The following is a 15,275-nucleotide window of genomic DNA, read 5'->3' on the forward strand; positions in this document are numbered from 1 at the left end:
TCTCGGGAGTTTGCAGCAACGTTAATTAGGTACCCTACGGAATAATGCCGAACTCGATGTGCTCGGGACGAATCGCGAATAACCTCAGGGATCTCCCTGGGCTACAGAACCAGGGATGGACAGGATCACACGATGATGCCGATTAAAATGGCGTGAAAAAATTGAACAGACCAGGCGGAATAATGCGTCTGCACTCTGCAGTTTCAGTCAGTGAACAGGCTATTTATGCTGTTGAACACGGGTATTAGGTATTCCGTACGGAATACACGACAAAGAATCTTGAAAATGTCGAGGCACGGGTTGATATTTGCGAAAGAAATTTGTTCGAGGATGATCCCTGCGATTGGTAGGCGTTTCCTGTATTAATCCTTGTCACATCCTTGCAGCTTGGCATCTGATAACTTTAATTACATGTGATCTGATGATCTGATAACCTCCCTAAAGGATCTGATATGATAACAGGGGCAAGTGGATCATATAGATCGACGTTTGACGCTTCAGTTGGCGGGCCGGAATCGGAGCCTCTAACAGATTGTCCCTTAGCGAGGAGTATTCCCATTTAGTCAAAGTTTTCACGTACCACTTACCAGCTGCCACGCATCTAGGCACCGCCATGGAAGTCTCTCAGTCCAGACTCTAGAGTGCCGTGAGTGCTCATGTTGCGTGCGGCCCATTGACCCGAATCTGCCGTGACCTGACAGACGATAGTAGCAGGAGAGCAGAGAGATGCGTCACTTTTTGTGTGTGCGCGCTAAGTGCTCACTGCGACTTCACTAGATGTGATGTCGTCTTCCAGTGTCATCGGGCGATATCGCTTTATCGTCCAGCCCACTTCGTTCGCATCCGGAGAAGTTTCTGGCTTTCCCACATATACAGCATTATAGTTCATATGCATGCACGGGTATCTGGCCACTTTGGATCTCCTCCGGGGTCATATTTACAGTGAAATGGATGAACACTAACCTCTCGGGCATGGGACTCTAAAGGACGAGATGGTTGACAGTCTCTGATAGGTTGGCGAAACCGTGGGGTGGCAGTCTTCTCGGGCCAAGGCAACCCCCAAAAATCACCCTCCAGCGTCTAGCCACTCCACCAGGGGTAATAAACAGTTGACAATATCACCAAATTACTGTGGCCAGAGGTTTGAAATCATACCGTTGCCCGGCCCAGATATGCTTCCAGGGACGAAAACGGGCATAATGGGGTGGCTGGGTGCACCCTGCTTGCGTCGATGATCCACCCTTGGCAAGCCATTACACCGCAGATAAGAATGACGATTTTTTTTGAAATCAATGGTCTTGATTGTATTATTAAGAGCAACTGCTTTGTCGATTAAACATCCCAATGAGGAACAGTTTACTACAATCTCGCCATCGGTCCGATGCCATCAGCACCTTTGACAACGCCATCGTACGCCATGGGACAGAGTTGGAAGAAGCGCTCCCGGGGACAGACCATTAAAGCAGATCGCTTGTGTGGGAGGTCAACCCACTCATGCACCGCGAACCCGTTCGCAAAATCATAAGCAAGAACCGTCGCATTGGTCGCTTTTGGCTCTCCTACGACGCGCATGGTCCGGGGCTCATCCAGGAAAATGTAGTGCAGAATCGCTGCCCACCACATGGCAACCCGGTGAGGACCCCGGAAACGAACGTCTCCAACGAGAGAGTGTCGACCGCGATCGTGAGGCTGGAATTTGTGGTATGCGCCCAAGTTATCTTCCTGTATTGCCGTTAGCGTCACGCTCCATTCTCATCTAGACGTCACTTACCTGGGCCCAGTATATCTCATAATACGCGAAAAACGTATTATCGAAACTTGCCAGGACCGCCATTTGATGCGGGTCGTTGTGTATATCAGTCAAATACTCGAGATGTTCTTCCATGGTCCCGCTTTGGTTCCACCCTTGGGCGACCCGTGGATCGTTCTGCCATCGATGGAATAGGTCGAGGTGCTCCTTGTTTGCGATGTCCAAGGCAACCATGGAAAAGTGCTCCCGCAGATGCGGGATGTATCGGCTGTATATGGTTGAACCAGGCTGCGGCTTTGCAGGCCGTCGAAGGTGTCGCGTATGGACGCGGCCTTCAGGGAACGATGTTGTCTGCATGTAATCCAGCGGCATTGGAGGATATGTGGACAATGCCTTTTGGCCATCAAAGGGAGTTTCTGGGAGCCATACAGGACGAGCGCCGAATGGGGACCCAGCACCTTGCCAGAAGGCGCTTCTAAGGATGATACATTCGGTAGGCAATGGCGACCATGGAGTTGCGATACTTGAGAAGACAATCGGGAGAGGGTGTTGGATGGCCAGCATAACGGTGCAGAGTTGCTCCTTCAGAGCTTCCGCGCCGGATCCCTTCAGGCTGAAGCGAAGCTGCTCCAGCTGGGGAGACATCTCCAAAAGGACGTAGATAGCCAGCCATGATTGCGCTAGGGTCGGTTTTTCGGAACCAACCCATTCCAACGTAGCAAGCGGACTACGACGGGCTCGTCCCCAAGCAGTATTGTCTGACTGTGGCGGGGCATCAGCCGGTCGATCGGCAGGTTGCGTTATGAAGATGGAATCGGACTCGAGCTCGTCTGGAGGCGGGATTCCTTCTGGGAGCGAGTTCGGAGCCGGATTGGCTCTTCTAATCTGCAATACCAACTGCTCTTGCGATGATTTTGAAGACTTGTAGGCCTCGTACGTCGTCAGGTACGGATGAGGAAGACGAATGGTGAACGATTCGAAAGGAGTAGACGACGTCATTGTGAAAACGCGACTGATATGGTTTGTTGACTGACGATTGAGGACTTGTGAAGGCTGAAGAAGACACTTGCAGAAGACACAGGAAATTATTGAACGGTGGAAAGTTTCAAAGCTTCGCAACAGCTACACAACATGATCCATACCTCCCCGTCCTGGATCCGGACCTAAGCCGGCAAACTTAGCCATCTCACCCTTCGATTTTCACGCCTCGCGTCACATCTTCTCCGCCGTCGCTCTTAAACCTGGCTGCTGGCATGGTCTGACGACTGACCCCGTCCAGGCCGCCTCTGATGATCTGATTAACTGAAAGCGTGAACCCCCGCTTCACAGACCCATCAGCGATGGGGGCACCGTAATTGAGGCATCCTGGGAAGGGTGCAGTGCAAGGGCCCATATTAGTGTCTCCAGGCGGTAAAATTTTTATCAAACTGCGGTAATTTTGGGACCATCACGGACTCACGGTTTATGGTGAATTTGAGATGGTGGACATAGCGCAGGCGGAAGAAAAGTGGAAGGATGGACGCGTCCTGATTGATCAGATAAGATTGCAATCCTTGTGTTGTTGTGATGGATCATCACGCTAATGCAACTGCGATTGTCCCCGAATATTATCGAATCTCGCCTTTTCATGGAGACCAGTCGGCATACTCATTCCTGAAATTTATCTTCGATTTGGTAGGGACCCGAAATCGGTGCCGAGTCTCCGCCGTGCCTGATGCTAGTACGTGTATGTGAGAACATTGGGGTTGACTAGTAGAATGATGTCAATCCTGTGTCTGGCGCTGTCTGGTCTGTGTCTAGTTCTATCGAGAATAGTTCGCATGTTTAGGTGTTGTGAGGACATCTTTGATCGCAATGCGCTTGAGATCTATTCATTGAGTTTGGTTATGCCGTGTAAACCAATTCACCATGTCTGCAGAACAGAGTCTCTACGCTCCTGGCGAGCAACCCGCCAATGACCTTTCCATCCTCCATGGGCCTTCAGACCCTCCCTTAGTCTCTTTAACGTTAAGCGGACTACTAGATCTACAGTGCTTCCGGTATGGCGAGCGAGAATGCCTCATCGTTCCTTGGACGGGAGCTCGCTGGACGTACAGCCAGCTACGAGACGAGAGCATCAAGGTAGCGAAGCTCCTTCTCGATGTTGGTATTCGCAAAGGGGACCGAGTGGCTATCATGGCCGGTAACTGCGAACAATACGTCGCTGTTGTCTTTGCCGTCGCCAGGGTTGGGGCAGTTTTGGTTGTACTGAACAATACGTACACTGCAAATGAAGCTCTCCGGGCAATGCGACATACTGGCAAGCTCCCTTGCGCAATTGATTTTTGGGATGTATCTGCTAACTATATGCAAGGCTGCAAATTGCTCTTCACAACATTTATGGTCGGGAAGCTTGACAATGGTCCATTGATCGCGAAGCTTTGTGAAGAGCCGCATCTCGCCCCGTCCATGGAGGAGATCATCATTCTCCGTGGAGAAACACACGGTTTCAGGGCATATGATGACGCGCTCCTAAGCGGTGAAATATTTCCTGAAAGCGTCCTCAATGGACCTGGCAACCGAGCCTTCCATCATGACGTCTCAACACTGCTATTCACAAGTGGGTCAACTGGGAATCCCAAGGCCGCGATGCTTACTCACTAGTGAGTCTCTCTTCTAATATATTATACACCATAGCTAACCAGACTCTAGCGGGGTGGTCAACAACTCCCGTTTCATTGGAGATAGGATGGCCTTGACCCCTGACGATGTCCTTTGCTGCGCTCCTCCCCTATTTCATTGCTTTGGCTTGGTCCTAGGTCTCCTAGCGGTGATAACACACGGATCGAAGATCGTCCTACCCGCCGAGATGTTCGACCCTCTAGCAACCCTTCGGTCCGTATTCACTGAGAAGTGTACCGCACTTCATGGTGTCCCAGCAATGTTCGACTCCATATTCACTTTACCTCGAGGCAATCTGCCAAAGTCACGTCTTCGTACTGGCATTATTGCCGGTTCACCTGTCCCAAGGCACCTTATGGAGCTTATGTTCAGAGATTTTGGAATGACGGAATTTACAAGCAGCTACGGTACGGGTTCTAGGGTCCATTCTATCCCCTCTCGATTTTGACCGGATTATAGGACTTACAGAAGCCTCGCCAACGTGTTTTAATGCATTTACCAGTGACACGATCGATCGGAAACTGAATACCGTTGGAAAGTTAATGCCTCATGCCCATGCCAAAATTGTCGACGTCAATGGAAAAATTGTTTCTATTGGCACAAAGGGAGAATTGTGCATTGCGGGATATCAGTTACAGGCTGGCTATTGGAAGGATGTTGATAAAACGGCCGAATGTATGAAGATTGACGAGAACGGTGTGTTGTGGCTTCATACCGGCGATGAAGCCGTCTTCGATCGCGAGGGCTACTGTTCTATCACCGGGCGATTCAAAGATCTCATCATTCGAGGTGGTGAGAACATCTATCCCTTGGAAATCGAAAACCGACTAGTGGAACACCCTTCGATTGAGCGAGCTATCGTCGTCGGTGTCAAACATCCAAGGTTAGGGGAAGTGGTCGGAACGTTTCTCCAGTCCTCGCCAAGACAGAAGCCTATCAGCCAAAGAGAAGTCAGAGAGTGGACATCTGCTACACTGGGCAAACATAAGGCGCCGGCCCATGTGTTCTGGCTTGGAAGAGACGGTATTCCTAATTCAGTTCCGCTGACTGGCAGTGGGAAGATCAAGAAGTATGAGCTTCAAGCACTTGCAGAGCAGATGTTACACGGTGCGCCGAGGCTCTAGAAATGGGCGTTTCTGGAAAATGAGGGGATGTGTCGAATCTACAGCGTTTGATTTTATATAGGTCTCATTATCATCAATAGATTTCCAAAAATGAACTTGGTTAGCTTAATGCATTACATCACACCTCCAACTTTGCGGAGCTTCCAACACCCTCCGACTCGCCCTGCGGCCATGAACTATCTTCAAACGGTGTCACTCCCATGTGCCTCCATGTCCCGTCGCACATGAGGGCGGGGTCCGTCTCTTTCCCGGGGAAGACCAGTTCCGTTTTTCCGTCACCAAAGTGGGTGACAGAGTTTTCCTAATAAGATCAGTATCGTCTCATTGCTTCTCGTTTTATGGCGACTACTTACTAGTCCTAATGTGAGCTTGATGACGGCTTCACCCCACCAGGGCTTGTAGTGGTGGGATGGCTTCTTTCCCCAGGTGACCCGAGTGATGTTGTCTGCAGCTATCTGTCCCTGGCGCATCGCAGATCGAGCATTTGGGTTGCGTGTACCAGTGTCCGCAACATCGCCGATAATGTATACGTTGGGAAGCGAGTCATCAGCAATCTGTAACGTCGGCTTCACGCGGATATGGCCCGACTCGGAAATTGATCCTGGAGCAAGGTCGGAAAGGAGCTGTGACGATGGTTTCTGCCCAGTGCAGTGTATCTAACCGATCAGTCGGCAATTGGAAGAAATGTTCGACATGGGAGAACATACCACGGCATCGCATTCTAGGACTTTGCCCGATTTCAATAATACTGTACCAGATTCCACATCTTCTGATACCATTCTTTCGCTGAGGTGAACTTCGACACCTAATCTTTCCAGCCCTTCCAGAGCGGCCGCCTGGAGCTCCGAACCAAAGCGCTGCATGACTGTCGGGCGAGAGTGGACCAGTGCCACATGTTTCTCCGGGTATAGCGATTTGGCATCTGTGGCCAACTCGACACCTGCCGCGCCTCCGCCGACAATCAAAGGTCTCTTCGACTCCTTGATGCGCATCTGCATTTTCCTGCACCGCTCGACCCCCTCCGGCTTGCCTGGAGCGCCCACCCGCGAGGGTAATGAGTCCTCCGCACCCGAGCCAGTTGCGATGATCAGAAATGCGTATGGGATTTCTTCGGTACTACTCTGCAGTCGAATGCTTTCTTTGCTTACACTGACCACGCGGTCCTGGATCCATCGAACCATGCTCTTGGGCGCCGGCTTGAGGTACGGCCCATAAGGGATGAATGCCTTGTGTTCGTGCCCTTCAACGACGCAGAACCGTGGAAGAACCCAGGTGAACTGAAAATGGCTGTTCGGTTCCACCACCACTACCTGATACGGGCTGTTCGGGGGAAGGGAGTTGGTCAGCAACTTTGCAGCATGATAACCAGAGAACGACGCCCCGATCACAACGATATTCTGTAGCTCTTTCGGCGACTCGGGAGAGGTGACTCTGGACTTTGCTCGCCGGCCATGCACTGAAGCAGCGATTGATTGGGTTAGGACATCGAAGTAGAGCTGAACGCTATAGATGACGATCTTGGCGAATAGGATCGACTTTGCAATCTTTTTGAAAACCATCGGGAATTAATAGGTGCCCTCCTTGTCATTCCAAGGAGACTAAAATTTAAGGAATAAAAGAATACTGCCCATCAGTGGATTGAGTAAAAGATGGCGGTTGTCAAGAGCACCCAAAACCGGCAGACAGGATGAAGGCATAAGGAAATGTATCGGACGATCTGATAACGAGAAAAACACTAGTTGCTACTACTGTTGAGAAACACACACAAGTAAGGACGAGCCGAAGCGACCGTTTGGATGAGGTCCGGGCCATATTTTACATGCATAACCAAGGCTTAGGAAAACGACGGCGTCACCGGCTACTGTAGTCTTTTGCGCCGGGATAGCGAGATCGGAGTCCTGTCCATCCTGGTCCTCAGGCATTCCATGGACAATTGAAATTTGTATCCATGTCGATTGTCGAACGATGGTAGAGTAGCCAAGAAAAGGAATCGACAAATACCTGCGGCATTACAGCGCTTAAGATGAAGTAGAGTAGGAAGTAGAATTGTCAACTCTTTGGGATGGCTTCAGAGCTCAGTTCAACCCCTGAAAGTGCCCCACCTCAGCATATGGCGTTCTCTCACAACATCTATGCATTATCGCTCACAAATAGTGTCCAGCAACATACACGCCTAGCATTTAGCTATGCCCCTCATAGCATTGAAAATCTAACTATTCCACCTAATTACAGATTAACAGCCTAGTTGTAAGAATCCGGACCCAATCATCGCAGCATTTGCCTCTCTGCATTCACCCTGTAGCTCTCACTGGTTGCCATCAATTCCTCATGGTTCCCCGTTTGTACAACCTTCCCTTCCTCCAAAACCAGGATGACATCGGCCGCCTGCACAGTCCGTAGTCGATGCGTGATCGCCACGACGGTAATCCCCTTTGCCGCCTGATCCAATCCATCCTGGACCGCTGCTTCGCTCTCCGCATCCAATGCATTCGTGCTTTCGTCCAACAACAGTAATCTCGGCTTGCGAACCAACGCTCTCGCGATTGCCACCCGCTGTCGCTGGCCACCCGATAAACGGGATCCGTTCGGCCCGATCTCCGTGTCATAGCCGTCGGGAAGAGCTGCGATCGTCTCATGTATGTTGGCTAGACGACAGGCGGCTTCAATCTCTGCGTCGGTCGCTTCATGTCCGCGACGAGCGCCAAGGGCGACGTTGAAACGAATGGTGCCGTCGAAAAGTGCAGTATCTTGAGGCACGACAGCAATGTCGTCGCGGAGAGCAGCAGCATCTGGGCGAGAGAGATCGAGACCGTCGATGGTGACAGAGCCGGATGGCGGATTGTACAAACCTTGAATGAGGCGCATGATCGTAGACTTTCCGGCCCCAGAAGGGCCGACGAGGCCACAGAACTGTCCCGGCCGAATGGTAAATGACATACCTTGGAGGATTGAAACATTTGCTGCTGAGGGATAGGAGAACGAGACATCGTTGAATTCGATGTTCACACCTCGACTCAACGGAAGCGGCTGTGACTTGGCTTCCCCGACGGCCTCGATATCCTTCTCTGTTGCTGGAGTGGGTGAATCCCCGTCGAGTTGTGGGGGATTGGAACCTTTATCTGATCCAAGATTGATGAGGTTCAGAATGCGAGACGCCGATGCGTGTGCTCGGGAAACCTCTGGGGCTAATGAGAACATCTGGCCCCAAAGCTGGGCGCTAACAAGCATAGCGACGAGAACAATGAAAAACTGCGTTTGGTCATACCGGCCCTCCATGATCTGCTTGGAGCCCCACCAGTATGCGAATGCGTAGATAAGGAATCCCGTGCTGTTGGCGAGAGCAAGCCAAAAGTTGGTGAAGACACTGGCAAGACCGAGCTCTTTCCTTGGAGCATGTAATGCTCGACGATATGTTCCCAGTACTTCATCTTCGAGGGACAGTGTTGCAATGGTTTTGATTGAGTTTACCGCTTCAAAGGTGATGGCGTTTGCTTTGGAGTAGGCATTCGCATGTCGTGTCTCGAACCTGGAGAATGACCACAGTTGCATGATACCGGACCCTAGAAGCACTGGGACCGTAACAAGGCAAACAATTGCAATCTTCCATGCAACGATGTGCGAGAGAATTATTGCCACAAGCATGTTAATGACCACGGCAAAGATCGTTCCAATGATCGAGCCGGTAAGGCCACCGACAGCAGCGCTGTCTTTTGTGATGATTGAAAGCAACGACGAAGGGTTGCGATCATGAGAATGGTGCCATTCGAAGGACTGTTGGAATAGCGAGCGGAACGAGAGTACTCGGATTTTGTACAACAGTCGTTCAGCCACCACTCCGAACGACGACCAGCTTGTGCAGTTCGCAAGGAACTCTACACAGGCAAGCATGAAGAGCAAACCGCCGAAGAATAGACCACTGGATATAATGCGCTCTGCTGTGTTGAGACAAGGATTCAGAGCACCGACGGTATGACCAAAGATCAATCCCGCAGCGGAAAACATGCATCCAACGAAGATGGCTGCAAACATGGCCAGGAGCAGCCAAAACGTGTTGGGTCGAACGAACGGGAACATTCCTTTGATGACGATCCAAGCGGAATGTTTAGTGTCGATATCTTCCTCAGGTTCCTGGGAGTTCGTTTCGCCCACGGTATCGGCGGCTCCTGCATCTTGCGCGCTGAGAGAATCCTTCACCGGATGTTCGACCGATTTGATCTTACCCAGTTTCTCTGTAGTGATATCCGAGGATACGTTGATGCTGTCCGGTCTCGACAAATCGGAATCAGTAGCCTGTTGGCCCGGACCGATGGCCTGGAGACGAGCCATTTCGGCAAAGGCGCCATTTGCAGATACCAGGCCGGTATAAGTGCCTTGCTCCACGATTTCGCCTTTCCGTAAGACGATAATATTGTCGGCATTCTTGACCGTTGAGAGACGGTGAGCAATGGATACTACGGTCCTTCCTTTTGCAATGCGGTCAATGGCCATCTGGATACGCTGCTCACTTGCGGAGTCCAAGGACGACGTGGCTTCGTCAAGGATCAGCAGCTTTGGATCTCGAATGATCGCGCGAGCTAGGGCAATCCGCTGCCGCTGACCTCCACTAACCAGCTTGCCGCTGGATCCGACCATTGTGCAGAATCCATGGTCCAGGCGTCCGATGAAATCAGTAGCATCGGCCAGATCGGACGCTTCGCGCACTAGTTCGATGATTCGTGCTAGATCTGCGTTTTGCGGAGTCGAGGCGGTCAAGAGTTTATCCCCCTTGGCGGCAAATTCGGTCAGTTCGGGCCCATGGAGAAGTTCCTTTAGCTTCTGATGCTGTGGTTGCGGGGAGCTGACAAGGCCAAGGGCAATATTCTCAAAGATGGACCGATCCAGGAGCAATGGTTCCTGCGGAACAAGGCTGATAGAGCCTCTTAAACTCCGTAGGTTTAGCTCACGCACGTCGCTCCCATCGAACAGGATGGACCCATTGGATGGGTCGTAAAGACGAGCGATCAATGCTGCAATCGTGGACTTGCCACTGCCAGAGATTCCAACCAGGGCGGTATGTTGTCCAGCCGGGATGCTTAGGTCGATGTCCTTAAGGACGGGGTCGTCTGGTCTTGACGAGTAGACGAAGGATACGTTTCGGAACTCGATTGCTCCAGGGGTGTCGTGCGCCAGTTCGCGGCCGGTATCGTTCGTGCCATCAATTTCTGGGGTCTGGGCAATATCGGCGCGCAGTCTCTGAAAGGCGGAAGCTGCGGTCCCAAAAAGGGGTAGGAGTGGTGCGATGGCGCCGAGCATCACGCACGCGTCAACCAGCAAGAAGACCACGGTGTAGACCTCGCCGACCGTAGATCCTCCCTCGCCACGAACTGCAGCAGCGACAAGCCTGCTTCCTTGCCAAAATGCAAGGGCATTGGCGGAGTATGCGATGAAGAAGAGCAACCCGGCTTGGACACCAGAGGTGATCGCCTTTTTGATTCCCGCTTTTCTGGCTTTCTCCATGTGGCCACTGAACTTTGACTCCAGCCTGGGGGCAGCGTCGAACGCCTGCACGACCGCTACGTGCGTCAGAGCTTCGGAAGCGATGGACGCCGCCGATGCGGTGGCATTTGATATGCGCAACGAGAACTTCTGCACGAAGCTGCCTCCAACCGCGCCCATTAACAGGAACGCCGGAACCAGAGAAACCAACATGCCTGCGAGTTTCGCTTCTTTCATGAAAGCAACAATGTATGCCGTGAGGAAGAAGGAGATACTGGCGATGAAGATTCCCACTTTCTCCGAGGTTCCGGACTGCACGGCTTGGATGTCTCCATTCAGCTTCGACGCAACCTCACCGGCGCTCCGGCGGTCAAAGAACGCAGCATCCTGTCTGAGAAGGCATCGGAAATACTGCTCGCTTAGCCTTTGGCCTAACCGTTGGCTCAAAAGGTTCCAGCAGAGTACATATATATAGATAAGCGCAAATGCCGCAATGGCGATGTACACCAGCAGAACAACTTTATCCTGGATTTGCGATGTATACGACGACCCGGAACCGGTTGCGGTGGCCTCGCAGGACGCTAAATTGATGTCATCGACCAATTGACCAAAGAGGATTCCCATCAAAGGGAAAGGCACACCGGCGGCGGCGGCAGCAATAGTACCAACGACTAGAAGGACGATATCGAGCCATGAGGGGTTTGCCGTGACGAGGAGACTAAGGAATGCAAACAGCGCATTCTGAACCTGGAGCCGTGTTAGAGCAAGGCTCGAGAAGCTCGTGGTTATGATTCTTAGGAGGGGTTCCTGGAAATGGGGATGTGAAGACGATTGGGAGCATGCCATTCTCGTACCTTAGGCTTGGCGTTTGGAACCGAACTCTCTTTCGTCTCTTGAACCGTTGTGACTGCTGTAGCAGGTGCTGAATCAACAGATTTCTCTGTTTCCACCTTGGACTCAGCCATTATGGTTCGACAGCAACTCACTTGACATCGACCTTCCTTGACCAGGACTGGATGACAACTTGTAGGTCAGTTCTTCTGATGTTGAAATTGAACTGCTGGTGTCATGTCGCAGAAACATGTGCCACGGGTAGCGTGGGATCCAACACCCCCGCTAAAATCGTCAACGGCGTCATTTTTCACAATACACGCTATGGAGTAAATCGGTGTAATCTCTGTACAATTCCCTCTGCCGATGCCGGACCATGAGCGACAGATCCGGATCAGATAATTCCGATCAGATAAAATTTTCACTAGGCCAAGAAGTGTTCGAACCGGGGTCTTGGCCACGATAGAGACTGAATGACTGCTGAACTGACGCAATCATCTTCCGTCTCCACCCTCCATGGGAAAGTCAAAGGCGCCGAGAAATTTTCAAGGACCAGGATATTTCAAGGACCAGGATGGTGTCACAGTGCGGATCTAGTGAAGAAAAGAATATGGAGGAGCGGGTCGATGGAGCAAATACGAATTACGAAGCAGGGAGGAGGAGGTTGAGGTGACATGGGTGTACATGGATCAAGGATATAGCCGGGGCGTTTTCAGGGGTATGGCCAGGGGTAATTTCCGACACTAATCAGGGTTTGTGCATGGGGCAGCGGATCTGATAACTTTAATGTATTTTCTTGGCTTGCTAGGGAATAACGGAAAAGAAACTTCAGGATTCCCGCTCCACCGACCACCGATTATTATTATTATCGCAGGTCACTAATCCCCCGTCTATTCTCTCTTGTAGTCTTGTCCCGCCCTCCAGGCACATTCAAGCCATAGATCCTAGCTATACGGTCTACCGAATACGCCAGCTCTGAGGAGTACCAAGAACTTGATCCTTCACCAATGTAGCCCAGAATGTGGACCCTGCATTTGTTAGACATTTTGCCGACACCTACCGTAACTTAGTCGCTTCGCATGTTGTCCTCTATGGACTCATTGTTATTAGATGCTTCATTGAAAAAGCCACAATCAAGAACTATCGCCTGATCTCTGGTCTGGACTCTGATCTATCTTATCTCTGCTAGGAAGCTTGCCATCATTCTCGGATACATTCGATTTGGTTTCTTAGCGTGGGATAAATCGCGCCATTACACTGCGACTCCGGCGTCAAACTCATCAAAGTTGGAGCTTCAGCGTTTTTCCAAGTTATTTTAAACCTTCCTTCGCTCCAGTTTGGTTACGTGCTCCTAGGTCTCTTCCTTCTCAGTGTCGATCTTTCCTCTCTACTTGTGCCCCTAATCCAATCCACAGTTTCACTTAGCTAAACAATTGCTACTCCCCTTCCACGATGGGTCTTGTCGTCCTCCCCGCATTGATTCCCGATATCGAGAAGATTTATGATGTCTACTTTTCCGCCTTCGGCAACGATGAAATGGGCTCCATCATGGTTGACGTGCTCTTCCCGTCTGGGGTAAACGCGGAATTCCGAAAAGCACACACCGCCGCTACCCTGGACTGGTGGCACAAGAACCTCGTGCAGTACACAGTGAAGTGCGTTGATACCGATACAGGCGAGATCGTCGGCATGGGACTGGGAGACTTGTACCTCACCGAGCGGAGTGAGGAGGAAAGGAAGAACGGAGGAGTGCCGTGGTTGACGGGCAAGGAGAGAGAGAGAGCCGAGGCGATTCTGGACCCCTTATGGGCGGTGAAAGAGAAGTTGTTAGGTGGCAATCGACACATGTGTAAGTCCTCCTTTCCCGGTGGTTGGCGTGGCCACCTCCCAAGTGAGAATATCCCATTCTTTTTCTAATCAGTCCATAGACTGCCATGTCATCGGAGTCACTCCAGAGCATCAAGGGCGGAGAGGGGGCGTCCTTCTTACGGAATGGGGCATGGAATTGGCGGAGAGATCTGGGGTGCCACTTTATTTTGAATCGTCCCCGAGCACGTTGGCCTTTTATCAGAAGCTGGGTTTCGAGACTCTCTCTGAGAAAATCGTGCACAAGAAGGAGTTGCTTGGCACGGAGAACGATATTGAGGTTCCTCTGATGGTCAAGATGCCTTCAGCTGCTGGAGGTATGACCTTTGAGGAGTGGCGTGCCAAGGGATACCCGAAGGGCTACAAATGAAGAATGAATTGGTTGACGAGAGCGGATCGATGGAATTGGAATGAATGCAACCGATATTGTTAGATATCAGCAGGTGTCTGAATGCCCCAACAACGGTAGCAACCACTGACTTTAATAGCGAGCGCTTCTTTCTGTGTGTAATGCAAGATTATCATGAGCCTTGGTTGGTGCAACTCACACTGTATCCACTGTGGTTCCTCCAGGTTTATTGGCAGCAGAGACTACTTATATACGTACTATGCAAAGGCTTACGGGGTTACCGACCCCTGCTCCTCATGGTCCTGAAATAAGCAATAGATATTCCATCTGTAGATTGAAGAGGCATTACATCATTCCAAGTTCCAACCCTGTGAATGAGTGCGGATCAGATAACGTGGATCAGACAAGGGACTCTCTGGCCTCTGTAGATCCTGTGGGCCGTATTCAGCGTTCAGGGGGATTCATCATTCAACGAACTCGAAGCGAATTCAAGAAACACACTTAGGCATAGGGTTAGTCTAAGAAAGGCGTAGGCTCTTTATTGCAGTGATGCCATGGTGTGTCACAGGTGAGAAGACCGCAGACGGCCACGCCCATAACTTGTGAAGGGAGTACCTATGACTTCTAGACCATGGTACTAACTAAAGGAGGATAGCTACCTACTTTCCTGTAAGACAAGTTCGATTCTTCCTTGGCTTCGTTTTTGCCGTCCGACCTTTCGACACTGCCTCCACAAGTGGGGCTTTTGAAAACCGCTACCTAGGTAGGACTTTTGAGAACTGCCACCTACAATAGTCACCCCTTTTCAAAACCACCCAGGTGGGACTTTTGAGAACCGCCACCCTTTTTCCAGACCACCATACGTATGGGATTTTTAAGAACCTGCCCCCCCTTTTCAAAACTGTCATACGTATGGGACTTTTGAAAAGCTGCCGCCCCTTTTCAAAACCACCACCTAGGTGGAACTTTTGAGAGCTGCCGCCCCTTTTGAAAACCGCCACCCAGGTGATACTTTTGAGAACTGTCACCCCCAAAAGTCCCACCTGTGTGGTGGTTTTGAAAAGGGCTGACAGTTCTCATAGATTCTAGGAAATAAGTTTCAGTGATTTCAGTAAAACTATTTTTACAGGGAAAGGAACCAACACCTTTCTTCCTGTGGCAAGGCTCTTTTCCGGGCCAACCGTTGAATTCGCCGTCGGGCTAGCTTCCATCAGTGTTT

The 15,275-nt window shown here is 51.0% G+C and overlaps 5 protein-coding genes across 5 annotated transcripts; 2 read left to right on the plus strand and 3 right to left on the minus strand.

Moving 5' to 3' along the window:
• Positions 1–987: 987 nt before the first annotated feature.
• On the minus strand, positions 988–2,842 carry P152DRAFT_33553 (uncharacterized protein). The gene is made up of 2 exons (XM_033675292.1): positions 1,772–2,842; positions 988–1,722 (listed from the first exon to the last, which is right to left on the minus strand). Exons 1-2 carry the CDS (start codon positions 2,747–2,749, stop codon positions 1,360–1,362), a joined length of 1,341 nt encoding a protein of 446 aa, XP_033533997.1. The 5' UTR covers positions 2,750–2,842; the 3' UTR covers positions 988–1,359.
• Positions 2,843–3,403: 561 nt separating this feature from the next.
• Positions 3,404–5,836, plus strand: P152DRAFT_33572 (long-chain-fatty-acid--CoA ligase). The gene is made up of 4 exons (XM_033675293.1): positions 3,404–4,049; positions 4,104–4,392; positions 4,442–4,818; positions 4,871–5,836. Exons 1-4 carry the CDS (start codon positions 3,659–3,661, stop codon positions 5,533–5,535), a joined length of 1,722 nt encoding a protein of 573 aa, XP_033533998.1. The 5' UTR covers positions 3,404–3,658; the 3' UTR covers positions 5,536–5,836.
• On the minus strand, positions 5,578–7,291 carry P152DRAFT_436582 (FAD/NAD(P)-binding domain-containing protein). The gene is made up of 3 exons (XM_033677563.1): positions 6,243–7,291; positions 5,889–6,191; positions 5,578–5,836 (listed from the first exon to the last, which is right to left on the minus strand). The coding sequence occupies exons 1-3, from the start codon at positions 7,092–7,094 to the stop codon at positions 5,654–5,656; spliced, it is 1,338 nt and encodes a 445-aa protein (XP_033533999.1). The 5' UTR covers positions 7,095–7,291; the 3' UTR covers positions 5,578–5,653.
• A 411-nt stretch (positions 7,292–7,702) lies between these two features.
• Positions 7,703–12,419, minus strand: P152DRAFT_417518 (P-loop containing nucleoside triphosphate hydrolase protein). Its single transcript, XM_033677088.1, has 2 exons — positions 11,865–12,419; positions 7,703–11,757 (listed from the first exon to the last, which is right to left on the minus strand). The coding sequence occupies exons 1-2, from the start codon at positions 11,973–11,975 to the stop codon at positions 7,801–7,803; spliced, it is 4,068 nt and encodes a 1,355-aa protein (XP_033534000.1). The 5' UTR covers positions 11,976–12,419; the 3' UTR covers positions 7,703–7,800.
• Positions 12,420–13,060: 641 nt separating this feature from the next.
• Positions 13,061–14,196, plus strand: P152DRAFT_33596 (uncharacterized protein). Its single transcript, XM_033675295.1, has 3 exons — positions 13,061–13,196; positions 13,257–13,690; positions 13,770–14,196. The coding sequence occupies exons 2-3, from the start codon at positions 13,294–13,296 to the stop codon at positions 14,075–14,077; spliced, it is 705 nt and encodes a 234-aa protein (XP_033534001.1). The 5' UTR covers positions 13,061–13,196; positions 13,257–13,293; the 3' UTR covers positions 14,078–14,196.
• Positions 14,197–15,275: the final 1,079 nt, after the last annotated feature.

This window comes from Eremomyces bilateralis, assembly GCF_010015585.1.
Source record: "Eremomyces bilateralis CBS 781.70 unplaced genomic scaffold P152scaffold_10, whole genome shotgun sequence".
Lineage (NCBI taxonomy): Eukaryota > Fungi > Ascomycota > Dothideomycetes > Eremomycetales > Eremomycetaceae > Eremomyces > Eremomyces bilateralis.